Source organism: Leuciscus leuciscus (genome assembly GCF_965113295.1).
Source record: "Leuciscus leuciscus genome assembly, chromosome: 3".
Taxonomy (NCBI): domain Eukaryota; kingdom Metazoa; phylum Chordata; class Actinopteri; order Cypriniformes; family Leuciscidae; genus Leuciscus; species Leuciscus leuciscus.
The window spans coordinates 38,078,935-38,094,911 of NC_138727.1; the positions used below are offsets into that span (position 1 = coordinate 38,078,935).

At 37.0% G+C, this 15,977-nt stretch overlaps 1 protein-coding gene and 1 long non-coding RNA gene across 3 annotated transcripts; one reads left to right on the top strand and one right to left on the bottom strand.

The window, feature by feature from the left end:
- muc13a (mucin 13a, cell surface associated) lies at positions 1 to 3,318 on the bottom strand. Of its 2 annotated transcripts, none has more exons than XR_014204808.1 (6): positions 2,869 to 3,034; positions 1,262 to 1,321; positions 1,048 to 1,142; positions 871 to 929; positions 735 to 790; positions 1 to 119 (listed from the first exon to the last, which is right to left on the bottom strand). XR_014204808.1 is itself a non-coding variant. In XM_082165551.1 (6 exons), exons 1-6 carry the CDS (start codon positions 3,023 to 3,025, stop codon positions 113 to 115), a joined length of 387 nt encoding a protein of 128 aa, XP_082021677.1. In that variant the 5' UTR covers positions 3,026 to 3,318; the 3' UTR covers positions 28 to 112. The 2 variants fall into 2 exon arrangements, 1 of the variants encoding a protein (XP_082021677.1); XM_082165551.1 differs by having other exon boundaries at positions 28 to 119; positions 1,095 to 1,142; positions 2,869 to 3,318.
- A 10,463-nt stretch (positions 3,319 to 13,781) lies between these two features.
- On the top strand, positions 13,782 to 15,148 carry LOC309494256. The gene is made up of 2 exons (XR_014204271.1): positions 13,782 to 14,735; positions 14,773 to 15,148. It is a non-coding gene; the product is annotated as an uncharacterized lncRNA (long non-coding RNA).
- The last annotated feature ends 829 nt before the right edge of the window (positions 15,149 to 15,977 follow it).

Sequence of the window (15,977 nt, forward strand, 5' to 3'; positions counted from 1 at the left end):
GGGCAACATACTTGTTGTAGCTGGTAATGACTCAGAGTTGAATGACTGTGTTGTATATGAGAGTGTTGGTGTTGTGGCCAAGGTGATTGCAGGGGATGTGGGGTTTGGTTTTTTAATGGCTGCAAAAAATGAAAAATTAAATTAAATGAATATTACATAAAGATGCAGATGAAAAGAACACATTGACATACCTGGTTACAAGTACAGAGAACTTTCTTTGTATGAATTTAGAAAATAATAGAGAATATCTGTCATCATGCTTTACCATTAGGGTTTACCATACATGCTTTCCATTAGGGTTTAATTACAACATTAATTGAATTAATTAAATTACAACATTTTGGAATTGATTCCTTACCTATTTCTAAAACGGGGTACCAGTATTGTCTGGAAATAACAAGTGGTCCTTTCCTGACAGATTAAATTATTAGCATATATTATTGTGCATGACAAAAACACATTTTGTTCAAAAGAAATGCACCGAGTCTAGGCAAACAATGTTAACTGTAAAATTCAAATCAGTCACTATATCCACCCCTGATTATCAGTTGTTCTGTATTACCATTGAAGACTAAACCAGACACTTTTTCCTACTCCTGTATCCTGACTTTATGCGATCTCAGGGCTAAAACAGCAGATCAGCTCTGTTTTGCAATGATCAAGACCACAGAGCTTCACAAGATGATTTTGGAAAATTATATGTTACATGTTAGATTAGGTATTTTCTCACTTACCTAAAAATTTTAATATCTGTACGATTGGCCACAGGCCAATTTTCCAGTGCTCTGTTCTATAGAAATAAAGAAACATGCTGCCGTTTAAAATGTGTTAAATGAATATTGAAAAACTGTGACTGTGCCATGACCTTACATTCAATTGGTTCCTGTTGATAACTCTTTGGTCTGATGAGGCCGTATGATGTGAAACTGCTGATGATGTGAGAGAAAAAAAAAAGATTACTTACTCTTTATGCATCATGCCAAACTTTTTTCTTTTCAAATTCAAAAGTATTCAACAACAACAACAATATTGTTGTTGTTTATTTACCGGTGTTATTTCCCCACTGTAGACAAGGACAGATAATTTGTTTTTACCTGAATCAGACAAATTATTTTGATTTTCACACGTTGGCCCCAACAATCCTGATGGAAGAGATATATTTAGCTTTAGTTTGACCACTTTTGCTGTATTTCTGAATGCAAACACATGTTCGAAAGTGCAATGTGTTGCACAAACATTAAAAGCTTGAGTAGATATTTACCTATAATAATCAATAGAACCACTAAGGGGGACATTGTCCTTTTTATGTCACCCCGTGTTCCTGCAAATACATTAAAAGTTATTGCACAAACTCATCAACAAAACAAGGCAATGTTTTTAGCAAGGGGACTTTGGCACACTGGATATACTACAGTATTATTACATTAGTCAGAAAGCAAAATATATGCTTATACTGATGTTGGTGACATTACCAGATTTCTTTACTTTTTCCAGACTTTGAGTTCAGTTGTTTCAAGTGTTAAGTGTTGTAAGACTGAAAATACTGGTTGAGGCCTGCATGAGGCAAAAGGGCCCTGATGGCTAATATTTGACCTCCCCCACACGGCCTGACTTCCTCTCACAAACTACTAAGAACAACTCATACAAGAACATGGTTTAAGAATTAAAGTCAGTTCTATTTATCACCTGGTATAAGAACATTTACAAATCATTTTCAGCATTTATACGTCATTTCAATTTTAACATGTTAGTTCCATTGAATGATCAAATCTGCTCGTATATACTTTGTATAAATGGCGCAAAGCCCCAACACCTTATGCGGCAAGCGTGGCCCCCTGATGGTCAGAGCCACTATTCCATGAATTTATGGTGTGTACAGTTTGTCGAGGGATCTTTTTGTTGTTGTTGTTGTGCTCACAAATTCAAGTGTGCCACTCTCAGAGTCCTGAAACATCCAGATAGTGAAACCCCATTAAGTTCCTGAATTCTTGACTTGCCATAGTTTTTTTTTTTTTTTAAGGGGGGTTCAATTAAAATGTACTTATTATAATTGCTGTTTCATCTTAGTTTAAATTATAATTTTTTCAACATAAATCAATTATCTTGAGGCCCCTTGGATGTTTGCTGCCCCTGTTTGAGAACTGCTGCTCTAAAATAATGTTGCCGGAAATTCAATTTAAAAAAAACAATGCAACATCATGTAACAAATCCTTACAGAGTTCTCAGTATAAAAGTTATATAAAACAAAGAGAATTAGTACTGTGAATATTGATTGAGATTATAACATTGTCTTATAATATTGGATTTATTGGATTGTGTTGTGTGCTACACACCTGCTAGCTACATAACGAGACAGGTGATAATCACAAGAAACCATGGAAACAAATAAGATCTGTGTTCGAAATCGCCCCCTATAACTTCATTCATTATTCCCTACATTCCACTAATATAGTTCACTAGGAGGAGTGAATTAAAACGAGTGAATTCGGACAGTTCCTGATTTGTTTAAAGCAAAATAATCAACACCGCTGTTTGTTGGAGACGCACAACAGTTCTACTGTGACTTTCATTTGAACTATTGTTAACTATTTTTTCATTTTCAAAATAGAGCAGACAATATTGACAATACTGTGTTTAAAATGTCCGACACTTAATATTAACTTTTTGTTTGTTGAACTGTTGTGTAAAATTACTGTCACATTCGTGTGGATATGTGGGAATTTTTTTAATGTTTTATTTTTTTTAATTAATATAGCACCTTTATACAAACTCAGGGTCGCTTTACAAAATTGTATTCTTGCTCTGTCTGAGTTCGGAACTTTTATGTTGAAGTGTGGTTTTGCCTGGTCTTGTCATGTCTTGTCTCACCTTGTGTCACGCCTGAGCCCTCAGCCAAGGTGGCTGCCCTGCCCGGGTCATCAGTCAGGATGGCGGACATGCCAGAGTCTCCAGCCATAAAGGGTGTTATGCTAGAGTCTTCAGCCATCATGGACGTCATGTCAGGGTTCCCAGTCTTCATGAACATTGCTCATAAAGCCTCTAAGGCAATTCCTAGGTGTACAAGACTGGTGTCAAGTCTGGAAAATGCGCCGCTTATGTCGGTGCTTGCTGCTGGTATCCCGGCGGTTGTCCCAAGTCAAGGGGTCTCAGAGGTGGTCCCACTGACGAATGCACTCCACGTCACTGCTATAGCCGTTATGTGAGTTTGGGCCGCATACTGTTCATCAGCCCAAGAGTCTGCTTCAAAGTCTGCTTCAGATCAAGAGTTTTCTTCAAAGCCTGATTCAGTTCACGAGTCTGCTTCAAGGTCTGATTCATCTCACCAGTCTGTTTCAACCCCTGAGTTTCACATCTGCCATAATACGACCACAGAGGCCGCTCCTGAGTTTCACGTCTGCCTCAACGCGACAGCAGAGGTCATACCTGAACTTCATGTCTCCCACGACAACAACCACAGAGGTTGTACATGAACTTCTTGAAAACCAGAGACACTTTGCTGATCCAGTCATGTTCACTGAGAACACAATCAAGCTACCTGCCTTTTTTGTTGTGGCCCCTGTGGCCAATGCTAACCTCTCTGTAACTTCTGTTCCAGTCTTGCCTAACTAAGCCTTACCTGTTCCATTAGGTATGCTATGGTGGTCTTCTGCCCCGCAGTGGAGGACTACGGTTTCATCTGATCTGCTATGATGATCATCTGCTCCACCCTGTAGGTCGTCTGCCCTACCAATCCAGTTTGAGCTACCCCGACTACTGCTCCTCGAACCAGGTCCACCTCAGCACCACTGGCCAGGATCATAACTTCTCCACAGCCCAGGTCCACCACTGCACCACGACTCACTGCTCCACGTTCCAGGTCCCCAAGTGTTCTTTAGTCCAGGTCCATCACTGCAAAATGGCCCTCTGCTCCACAGCCCAGGTCCTCCAATGCCCCATGGTTCATGTCTGCCTCTGCACCACGGCCCACTATTCCACTGCCTAGACATGCCATTTCTCCACGGTCCAGGCCTGCCAATGCTCCATTGTTCAAATCTGCCTTTATTCCACGGCCCTGGCTCACCATGGTTTCATGGCCTGGACTCTCTTTGACCCCAAGGCCCAGGTCCACCATTGCCCCATGTTCCTAGTCTTGTTCCACTGCATAGGCCTGGCCCTCCAGTATGGCCCTCAACACTACCCTCCTGGACTATTCTTTTGTGTGGAGCGTCTGGAATCCGCTCCTTAAGCGGGGGCTCTGTAACAAACTCAGTGCTGTGGTGTCTGAGTTCGGGACTTTTTTTATGTTGAAGTGTGGTTTTGCCTGGTCTTGTCATGTCTTGTCTCACCTTTTGTTTGCTCTCACGACTTTGTCTGTTTCCATGGTTACACTTGTTTGTTTCCCCGACAATACACACCCCTCTCCTTATTATCTCGTTAGCTCCCCTGAATAGGACCATGTTTGAGTGAGCGTTTGTCGGTTATTGTTTGAGTTCCTCAACGTATGTTTGTTGCATTGTCTCGTCATGGTGTTCATGCCTCGTCTGCTTTGGAGTTGTTATTAGTAGGCATGCTATTGCCTTGCCTGGATTCATGTCTTGCCTGTTTGTGGATTATTGTGACTGTGCACGTGTGGAATAAACTGTTATCATTTAGATCCTCATATCTCTTAATTTGAGACAACACTCCAGATGTTACACTCGTATAATATATAATCAACATTAAAAACAACAAGAACTCACACAGGATATGTTTCTGTATTGAAGAGAGTTTGAGTCTTAAATCGATCTCTATGCTCAGTCTTTGTCTATATTTGTTTGTCATGCTAGAAAGTGCTAAAACCCCACTTTTACAAAAGTACATTGAGAACGGCAGTAATGTAGCGCGATTCGCTTAGGCAGCAATACTCTGCACGCAGCCTATCATATCCACGCTATATGTGGATGCAGTCTGTTTTGACCGCAAAAGATGTGGTAATTTGATAGGATGTCATGTATTTGACCTTTTACACGTACCCCATTTTTGGAACTTTTTTACAAATATTTTTAAACCATATATGCAGAAAATACACTATAATAATTATTCAATCCATTTCATCTGGCAATTGATAAAATAGCAGTATTTAAAAAAATCCAAAGAAATCCTCATAATTGGACTGATTCTACAGTGTCTCAACTCTAAGGTGTCCAAAATTAACAAATACATATTGTGATCATTTATCAGCTTCAGATCCTTACCTATTATTAGTCCCATGTCCAATTCTCTACATTACCATAAAAATAATAAAATCCAGATCATATTTTGAAAAATAAGTGTTACAGACAAAGATTGTCCTCCTCCTTCAGTTCTGAGTGGAGACTAAACCAGTCAGGTCATTTCTTCCAGTTAAAGTGCAAACAATTCATGCTATTTCTGGGTTGCTTTTTTTTTTACTCTCTCCTATAACAGGTGGAACAGCTCATAGCACATTTATTTGAAATGTCAAGCCCATTTCTGAATCCATACACCATAAACCTGAATTTCAGCTTAGCACTGATTATAGCTCAGCATTCTTGGTTACTGCCTTAGGGACGATAAGCTGATGTCAATCCGTGGCTGACTTTTTTCGATCTTATAGTCTGCTTTTGAGGATAGATTTAATATATTGTGTCTAACAAAGAACAATACTGTTTGAAGAAAACGTATGTGGTAGAAATCCCCTATACTCACCTGTGGCCTGACTTGAGTTTACCTCCAGTCGACACCCAAGCCTCTACAGTTGACACTTAATAATATTTATACTCTTAACACTGCATCTACAGTCGACAACTGGCTTCGAGTTGGTCAACGTCTCTACCTTTTTGAACATTATCACTTGGGAATATGGCCTTTAGTGTTCCTCTAACTTGCTCCACTAAAACACTAGAAGATCTCTAGTGTCTAGCCTGCTGCGCAGCAATAATCAAACAGACTCCAGACAATGCCTTTGAGTATGCTTTATGATTAATTAAAAAAAATCCTTCACTGTTAATTGGTAGATTTTTTTCAGATATTTTCATTTCAGTCAATATTGTGTTTCTTGGTGCAGAACACTTAAGTCTTAGACTCACACTGGGCATTAACACATCTGATGTATTTAACAATAATAATAGATGACGCTGCATGTCCGATAACTGATCTGACATTTAGAGAAAAACAACACTTTACAACAGGATACATTTGTTTACATTAGTAAACTAAATTAGATTATGATATTTGCACTGTAAAAAACCCCAACTTGAAATAAGTATAAATGACTGGTTTGTTGGGTTGGTTCAGCAAAAATTCACAAAAAAGTTGAATTCATGCAGTCAACCTAATCCAAGATTTTTTTTATATACACTTAAAAATATGAGTTTTTGTGAACAACGCTTTGCAAGTTCATCCGAAAAAAACATTCTGCCAACTTATTAATTTGAGTTAAGTCATTCTCATTTATAAACTGCCCTCCCATGTATTAAAATCACATATACATCTTGGAACTGATCTGAGATCAGAGAAATGTGTAAAATCATGAGTAAGCTGTGATATAGATCAGCATGTGCTGTATGTCTTCTTTTACCATGACCAATCCATTAGTTCTTGTTAATAACTCGACTTGAAATATGCTTTCTAAATATGATTATTTCCTTCAGAAAAAAATGCCAGTGTTCTCTTTACCAACCAGTGACCGTATCAGCTGCAAAATATGCACAACCTGTTTTTGAAGACTCTAAAAAGACTAACTGAAGGAGAATGGAAAGAATGTTGTTTATGTCTGTTTTACAGTCTACATAGTCCTTTAAAAATAATAAAATATCACCACAACCCATAATAATATCAGATCAGTTGTGAATTTTGCCCTGATGTGCAAATAGCTATAATAATTTGCTTATATTAGCTTGAGTTAATTAGAATAAATGCATTTGTGTTTTGAATGAGAGCATGGTTAAATCGCAAGGATATTTAATGTTTGCGGAAACCTTCAACCAAAGTAACAGAAGTGATGATGTTTAGACAGAATCAGTTATGAAAGCAAATCAGTGCATTTTATGTGGTATTCTTGTTATGTGGAAAGAATATTCTTGTTAAGAGAGTACATCATTCATAGTTCCATTTAAAATAAAGACTATAGCCATGTGAAAACAGTTTGTTGAACTTCTGCTGTTTACTAATGTGCAGGTCTGCAATTTCAGTCAGGACCACTTCGCCAATATATACATAATTAAAATGTAGACAGACTTTTTTTTTTTGCCTTTGGCTATATTGATTTTATGGCCCTTGACTTGTTTCCTGCGAGATTACATAGTCAATGTCATCTTAAATAAAACAAGGCGAACAAATATATAGTGAAAACAGAAGTTGCGTGGGAAGTGGCATAAATGCCATGAAAATTACTTTTTTTAATGCATAGGGGCAGCAGAAATATTTCAGAATACAATACTTGGAAGTTGATTCTGACTTACAGAATCAGAAATACACAATAATTTTTCATCTAAACATAACTTTAATGTTGCATTTATCTGCCTCCGTCCGATGTATATACAGTCATGCTCAGAATTGTAGGTACCCTTGGTAAATATGATCAAAGAAGGCAGTGAAAATAAATCTGCATTGTTTATCCTTTTGATCTTTCATTACATAACTAATCTCTGCAGTTCTCCATCTGTGATCCTTGAGTCTTTGACCACTCAAACTCTCCTCCCCATGCATTAGGAAGTCGTTATAGACACATGTCCTCTTCCAGGCAGATTTCTTAAAGGAACACTCCACCGTTTTTTTGGAATAGGGCTTATTCACCTTCTTTCCTACATTTAGATAGGTGGGCAAATGCATTTTTGTCTCAGTGCATGCATTGTTTTAGTTTGACAGGGTTGGCGCTAGCTTAGCTTAGCACAATGAATGGAATCCTTTGTTGCCAGCTAGCATGTCCTGAGTAAAAGTGAAAAAAAAACCACACAAAAAAACCACCACCTAATTACTTCTTGTGGCCTGCGTATTCATAACGAGTACAAATAGCGATGTAGATTAACACTAGGTGATTTCCTAGGCAGATATTGACTTGGGACTATATTAGGGGGAAGCACAGGCGAAGCACTGCTACTTGGGCGCAGAGATATCACGCAACACATGAAATCCCACAACTTGTGAATGCAGGTATAATATGGGTCGATCTATGCATGTGTAATGTTTAAAATAATCACTTACTCTGTGGACAGCTGTCCATTTGGTCCATTTGGCGTGGGGCGTTTTTTCCAGTTCACTTTATCACACCGGAAAAAAAATCGAGTACTGCAGGATGGATCAATGCCGTGAAATCCTCGGTAGCTGTGACACAACTGCGGGCACGCTCATCTTGATCTGACGCGTTGAGCCTGGTCATCGATGGCAGTAACTTGTCCCACTCGCCACAGCACAGACACTCTATTTCAGTCGGCATAGATTGGCATATTCCCCCACACTCACACCACCAGTTCGTGTTGGCTCTCATCCTCACCTCCTCCTCCTGTCGTTCTATTTCCAAAGCACGCAGCTCATCTGATGAAAACTCTGGTTCATAAAGGTATGGTTCTGGCTCTGGCTCTGGCTCTGGCTCTGGCTCTTGACTGTCTGAGAAGTCACCCTCTTCGTCTCTCACAAAATCAGCCATGTTCATCGCCATTCATGTACTGTAGGAAAAATAGCCAGCTACTATTCACGCCGGTATGTTGACGGAAGTTGTGGGATTTCATGTGTTGCGTGATATCTCTGCGCCCAAGTAGCAGTGCTTCGCCTGTGCTTCCCCCTAATATAGTCCCAAGTCAATATCTGCCTAGGAAATCGCCTAATGTTAAGGCTGATTTATACTTCTGCGTCGGACCTACGCCGGAGCCTCTACACTGTAGGCAACGCGTTGGTTTTCATTTATACTTCTGCGTCGTTGTCCGCGTTGACGCGCAATTACACTTGCAGAGGGAGCATGTGAAACCCGAGGGAGGGGTTCTAGCAGACCAATCACAGCGCTTGCGTCCGCGTAGAGTTGACGCGTTGTTAAATTTTTGGAGAGGTGCACGTCAGGGTACGCCGAAGGGTACGCGCGCTACACACAGCCTACGACGTAGCTACGTCGTGAGTTCGACGCAGAAGTATAAATTGGGCTTTAATCTGCATCGCTATTTGTACTCGTTGTGAATACGCAGGCCACAAGAAGTAATTAGGTGGGTTTTAATTTTTTTTTTATCACTTTTACTCAGGGCATGCTAGCTGGCAACAAAGGATTCCATTCATTGTGCTAAGCTACGCTAGCGCCGACCCTGTCAAACTAAAACAATGCATGCACTGAGACAAAAATGCATTTGCCCACCTATCTAAATGAAGGAAAGAAGGTGAATAAGCCCTATTTCAAAAACCGGTGGAGTGTTCCTTTAACCTCTTTTGTTGGAACTTCTTAATTTTTGCCCTGATGGTGGAAATGCTTTACCTATTTTCTTGACAGCCACTTTCTATTTTGAAGGTCAACAATCTTTTGCTGCACATCAGAACTACATTCTTTGGTTTTACTCATTCTGATGAATGATTAAAGGAATTTGGCCTTTGCGTTACTGTTTCCTCATATTTATACTCATGTGAAACAAGAAGTCATAGGTATAGACAATTTTTTGTGCTAAAAAAAACACAACATAAATATGAATGGGAATATAATTCAGAGATGTTTTACTCATAAGAATTTCTGGGGTTCCAATAATGTGGCCAACATGCATTGGAGAAAAACATTTATTTCATCATTTGAGTTTCCCCCAATTGTTTTACTTCGGTGAAAGGTTCGAATTTGGGGATTTTTAAAAATAAAGATCAATCAAATGGATAAACAATGCAGATTTATTTTCACAGCCGCCTTTGCTCATATTTACCAAGGGTGCCAATATTAGTGGAGGACACTGTATGGTACTACGAGTGTTCGCGTGTGAGTCACCTTTATTTTTATTGTGCTTTATACAATACATATTGCTTCAAAGCAGCTTCACAATAATAAACAGGAAAATAAAAGACTAAATGGTGGAAATTTCATCAAATAACATGAGACCAATTCAAATTCTGCTGTAAAGCAGCTTTAAAAGAAAATATAGTCATTATTCAGAACTAATTAGTCCAAACTGATTATTAAACACAAATGCCAATATTATAGTCCCTTTTTGAAGTCTTTACAAAGAAAGTAATAATATAATAATAATACAAAGTTCAAAAGAACAACATTTATCTGAAATAGAAAGCTTTTGTAAAATTATAAATGTCTTTACTCTCACTTTTGATCAATTTAAAGCATCCTTGCTAAATAAAAGTATTAATTTCTTTAATAAAAAAAAAATAAAATAAAAAAAAGTATTAATTTCTTTAATAAAAAAAAAATTAAAAAAATTAAAAGTATTAATTTCTTTAATAAAAAAAAAAAAGCTTTCTATTTCAGATCAATGCTGTTCTTTTGAACTTTCTATTTATCAAAGAATCCTGAAAACATATACATAACTGTTTTCAACATTGATAATAATAATAATAGTAATAATGTTTCTTGTGCACCAAATATCATATTAGAATGATTTCTGAAGGATCATGTGACACTGAAGACTGGAGTAATGATGCTGAAAATTCAGCTTTGATCACAGGAATAGATTACATTTTAAAATATATTCAAATAGAAAACAATTATTTTAAATTGTAAAAATATTTCACAATTTCGCTGTATTTTGGATTTAATAGATGCAGCCTTTGTGAGCAGAAGAGACAACTTTTAAAAACATTTTTAAAATCTTATCGATCTTTTTTTCTGGCTTGTGTTCCACAATAGCACTAAAATAGCTTTAGCCCTACCAGTGCAGATTGTGTTTTTTCTGCATTTGGGAGCGCTTTGCTGTATTTTATGGCTGTAAATACGGCTAATGTACCTGTATAACAACAGATTATCATGCCTGAAGCCTGAATGTCTATAGCATGGGCCTCCTTTATTCTTGAGAGAACTGTCCAAGATTCAATAAATAAACCAAGATATGAGGTTAACGCCAACATGACATTTCCATGTCATTCCATGATATTCAACGCTGGAGTCAATATCTCAAACCTAAAAGCATTAATTGTGTGACTAGGATGTTCATGGATTTTTATGTAATGTTTTTTTTTTGTCAAATTCACACCCTCTGTATGACATTGTGCAACTGAACCACTCTTTGTCTTGCTCAAGTCTTAGACAAATCAGAATACTTGCCAAAAGATAAAAAATGACATTGACAGATAAAGTTTAACTGTAAACTGGTCTGATTGTATAGAGTCTATAGATATCAAAATGTAAACATAAGGTAATATAGTTTAGCTGAATGCAATTTATTAGGAAACATTATGGAAATATTTTATTGTCTTATCTTCTGTTACTAATGTTGTTGTTTTTTCCCCTGACAAATGCATTCAGTTTTCATTTTAATTCCTTTTCATTTTCTTTGTGTGCGTGTACCTGCTTAACCACATTTTGGAGTATGAGGAGGGTCATTATGAAGTTGATGATGCTGAAATGTGAGTTTAAATTTTTTATCTGATGATCTGTTTTGTAGCTGATGATACGGTCACTGGTTGGCAAAGAGAACACTGGAATTTGTTTCTGAAGGAAATAATAATATTTAGAAAGCATATTTCAAGTCAAGTTATTTAACAAGAACTGATGGGTTGGTCATGGTAAATGAGGATCCTTCAAATCTGATGATTTGGTTGAAAGTACTGCTAATAATGAAAATGGTGCTGTGACAGTTACCAATACGTGTATGATGATTCAGTAGATGTTTGATCATTTTAAGTTTGTTTCTATAGATTTGACTTTAGTGGCCTGAAAACACATGTGAAAAATGCTTTTCATTTGGTCTGATTACACCTGTTAAAACAACAGCTTGATGTTTCCCAGCCATGTTTATCTAACATGTTCAGCTACCTATGTAATATTCATGCGTCAGACATACCAATGAGCATGCAGTGTGAGCATGAACAGCATCAGCACAGCCAATGAGAATGATCCTCTTTGTTGAATTTCAGACACTGTCACTAATTGAACTTGTTAAACTGAAGGCCACGCACTCTTTCCAGTCAAGAAGTTCTCAAAATTCCTCTTAAAAAAACAAACAAAACAAAACTGAACAGGTTTAAGGAACTCTTAAGTAGAAAGACAGGCTAATCAGAAAAGACTCGATGCAAACAATAGTTTATATATTATTATAGCCTTTTACGGTGACAATAAACATCTTCAAGGAAATATTATGCACAATAAGGAAGTATACAGTACTTTACATACACTTGACATTTTTTTGGGAAGAATGATAGTACAAACACACAAAGGTTTGTTTAGCTTGAAATTATAAATCATGATTTAAAAAATGATTTAAAAATGAAGACAAAAACTATTTGGTTGTCAAATGTTACACTGGACAAACGAAAAGACAAAATGGCTATGTCTAGTGCTGTCAAATTGATTAATTGTGATTAATAGCATGTAACCAAAAAGTTTGTGTATATATATACATTATATATATATATATATATATATATATATATATATATATATATATATGTCACGGTTAGGGATGTTACGTCTGACACCGACGAAACTTCAAAAACCCTCTGCTACATTATACAAGTACAACCAGTTACACAAGCACATCCTTTTCAACATACAAAAATATCAGTCCCACCAGTTAACAAGTTAAGAGTTCTGCTTCCCACAGCTAAACAAGATAAAGCTTTCACACAAGATACTGCCCTGCTAAAAAAAAAAAAAACTATAGAAACCATTACCGAAATTCTATTGGATTTAATGGTTTTCATGAGAATTGTATTGGTTGTAATGGGAATTATAGTGGTCTCTGTGGGTCTCTACTGATATGTGTTGGGTTCTATTGGTGGGGGCATTACATCCTAATGGAATATGTCCCAAACACACTACAAAAAAGAATTCTGTAGTGGTTTAAATGGTAAAAGCCAATGGTTCCTATTGGTATTTTAATAGAAACCATTAGTATTTCTGTGATGGTTTCCAACTTTTTTAAGCTGGTCTGATCTTCTGTCCTTGTCTAAAGAAATAATTACACACACACACATCATGCTTAATGTTTTATTATCAAGGTGAACACATGAAATTCATCAGTATCTGTAAAATTCACCTACATAAATGAGTTTAACAGCACTAACACTGTTTCAGCTTTGATCGCCTCGGTAAACACGTAATAAACGGGCCGTTAACATAATAGCCTACTTGCATTTTATGGTTGTCAGCTTTGTTGCATTACATTTACTTCACCAGGAGATGGTGCTGCAATTTCTATATGAATGAAGCTTCGAGTAATGAACCATTTTCGACACAATTGTTTCAGAAAGCAATAATGCTTCGAAACGCTTCATTTGGCCATCACTAGTCACGGTAAAGATCCAATGAAGACGATGAATATAGAAAAGTAACAAATATTCTTTTAATAAGTAACTCAGAATACAACCATTAGGTGAGACAGCAAGGCACAAACAATAACCAACCAACTTCTTCTTCTTCTTCTCTAATATTAATGGCGGGTCGCAACCAACTTTTTCAGGTGCATACCGCCACCTACTGTACCGGAGTGTGTAATTCAAGGTTTTAGTACTTCAGTAACCAACCAACTGAAAACAAGCAGGAACTAAATACACAGAAGACAACGAGACAACAGCTGAAGACAATGATGATGACTGGCAGGTGTGGGTAATGGTAGAAGAGGTGCAGGTGTGGGCCAAGGAGGATGCTGGGAACTGTAGTGCAGACAATGACGAAGACAGTGACTGATGATTACAATGACAGTGACGATGATCGTGATGGTGACATATATATAAACATTTTATGTTAGATGTGTTTAATCGATTTGACAGCATTAGCTATTCCATTTAAGCCTGAGAAAAGGTCCAACATCATTTGTTTGCTGATGCTACTTGGTTTGATATTTTTTATTGAATGCAATGACATTTTTATATGTACAGTATTCTTTTTAGGGAACTGTATTCCCGATATATTGAAGTAGTGAATACATTTAAAGTTGATCATATTAAACATTTATAGTAATTCAAAAGTAGAGATTTAGTAAGGATGTAATACTTATGTGCATTCAAATTCATAAGTCAGACTAAGATTCAAGCAGATATATTTTGTAAAAAAAAAATCCTTTGTGAGTTTTCTAACATGCTGCCCTGGAGCTCTCTGACGTGAACCACCATATTTATAGAATGGGAATGTTGTAGTGACGCAGGACTTTAAAAATATTTACTTTTATATACGATTTTTTCTATTTACAGTGCTCAAATAACTTTACTGGCAAATAGTGCAAGAGGAAGCTGAGAATACATGACTGTTAAACTAGACTTAACCTTAGTCACCAAGATAGCTCCTAACAACTGTACATTTACAATTTGAAGACCTCAAACTAAATTCAGCTGCTTAATAAAGAGACTGTAAGAATTGAGAAATTAGGAGATGCCGGACAGTCTGGTTGAAGAGCGACCAGACCCTGAGAGAACAAAGGACCTCTCTGGAAATTAACATTTGAACTAGCCCTCGAGACGAAAGTCTCACCTCCGAGTCATCCTAATCTACATCTCTTCCCCCCTTCTCTCACCCCCTCTCTCTCATGCTCAGATCATCTGAATTCACCCAAGAAAATATATAGTTTAATGTGAATGATTAACATCGAGTATTATACATATTTAGTATAATTTGAAGTGTCTCATTGCGACTGGTACAAATGTCTCATTTCCAAATAAGTAAAACAAAAGGTAATAAGGTTTTTAAGAGTTTAGGGATAACTGACACACAAAGGAAGGTGGTTTCTAGACAAATGGTCTCCTACCCCCCCAAAAGGTGTAACTTCTGAATGCAAATTTCCATTGTTAAAAGATGTTTCCAAGTGAAAGAGGTCCTGACTATATAATGAAATGCAGCAGGGGATTCTGGGCCTTTTCTGTACCTCAGATTAGCCCGTGAGGCTGAGAGTGAGACCTCTCTGCCTCATGTATTTCTTAATGTTGGGTTGCATCTTTTCTCTTTATTCCAGAGCATTTGATGTTTTGTATCGATTATCTTTGAATTGATTATGAAATTGGCATGATACATTTACCTGACATAATAAATTGTTACATTTGATTATTCTAACCGACTTTGGCATTATTTTCATTAAAGAGTTAAAAGGAATAGTCAAACATTCGCTCACATTTAATGATGCACAGATATCATTAAAACCTTTTCATTTATGGAGTCAGATGAAATAACGAGAGAATACATATTCAAATGTATTGCATTTAATCAAAAAATACTTTGCCTCAAGAAAAGACAGTAACACGTTAAGACCTTCCGCGCTGGTCGGATGCCGGTTTTGGGCAGATTGAGCGCGAGCTTACAAGACTAAAGAGAAATCATTTTTAATGTAAGAATACTCCAATAAAAAATGTAAAAAGTCTGTAGCTCAAATTTTGGCTGGACTTTCTGAGAGATTAATAAAATACCTGCACGAAAAATCGCAAACTGTCACAAACTTAAAGCTGTTTTGAAAAAAGGAGGCATATTTAGTAGGTCTTTTTATTTGTATGTCCTCCATTCAGTTGCTGTTCTAAGCCATTTTTTTCTTTTTTTTTCTTGCATTAGTGTCTCTTCTAGTACGCACTTCCTTATACCTGTAGTCAAAAACATTCTGAACGTGATTCTAAGGCAAGTTAGAATACTGTAAAGTTTAGGAATTTTCTTTTATTTGGTTTGGCAAGATATATAAGTCATGAATGGCGTTTATTGGTCAATTAAAACCATTTTCAGTGATTTCCACATATGTATATACAGAACACACACCATAATACGAACACCTTCTATTAGTATTCCTTAAACTGTTTGTTTGTTTTTCCTGCTGTGTGAACACAGGGAGCAACACCATCTAGTGTTTCTAGAAGGTGCTACTTCCCTGACCCAAGCCAAGGTTATGTTTTTGCTTGTT

Coding starts and splice junctions, on each gene's coding strand:
- muc13a (XM_082165551.1), bottom strand. CDS start 3,025: ATGTTCATGAAGACTGGGAACCCTGACATGACGTCCATGATGGCTGAA. Junction 930..1,094: donor AAATAATTTGTCTGATTCAG/GTAAAAACAAAT, acceptor TCACATCATCAG/CAGTTTCACATCATACGGCC. Junction 791..870: donor TCAACAGGAACCAATTGAAT/GTAAGGTCATGG, acceptor TTATTTCTATAG/AACAGAGCACTGGAAAATTG.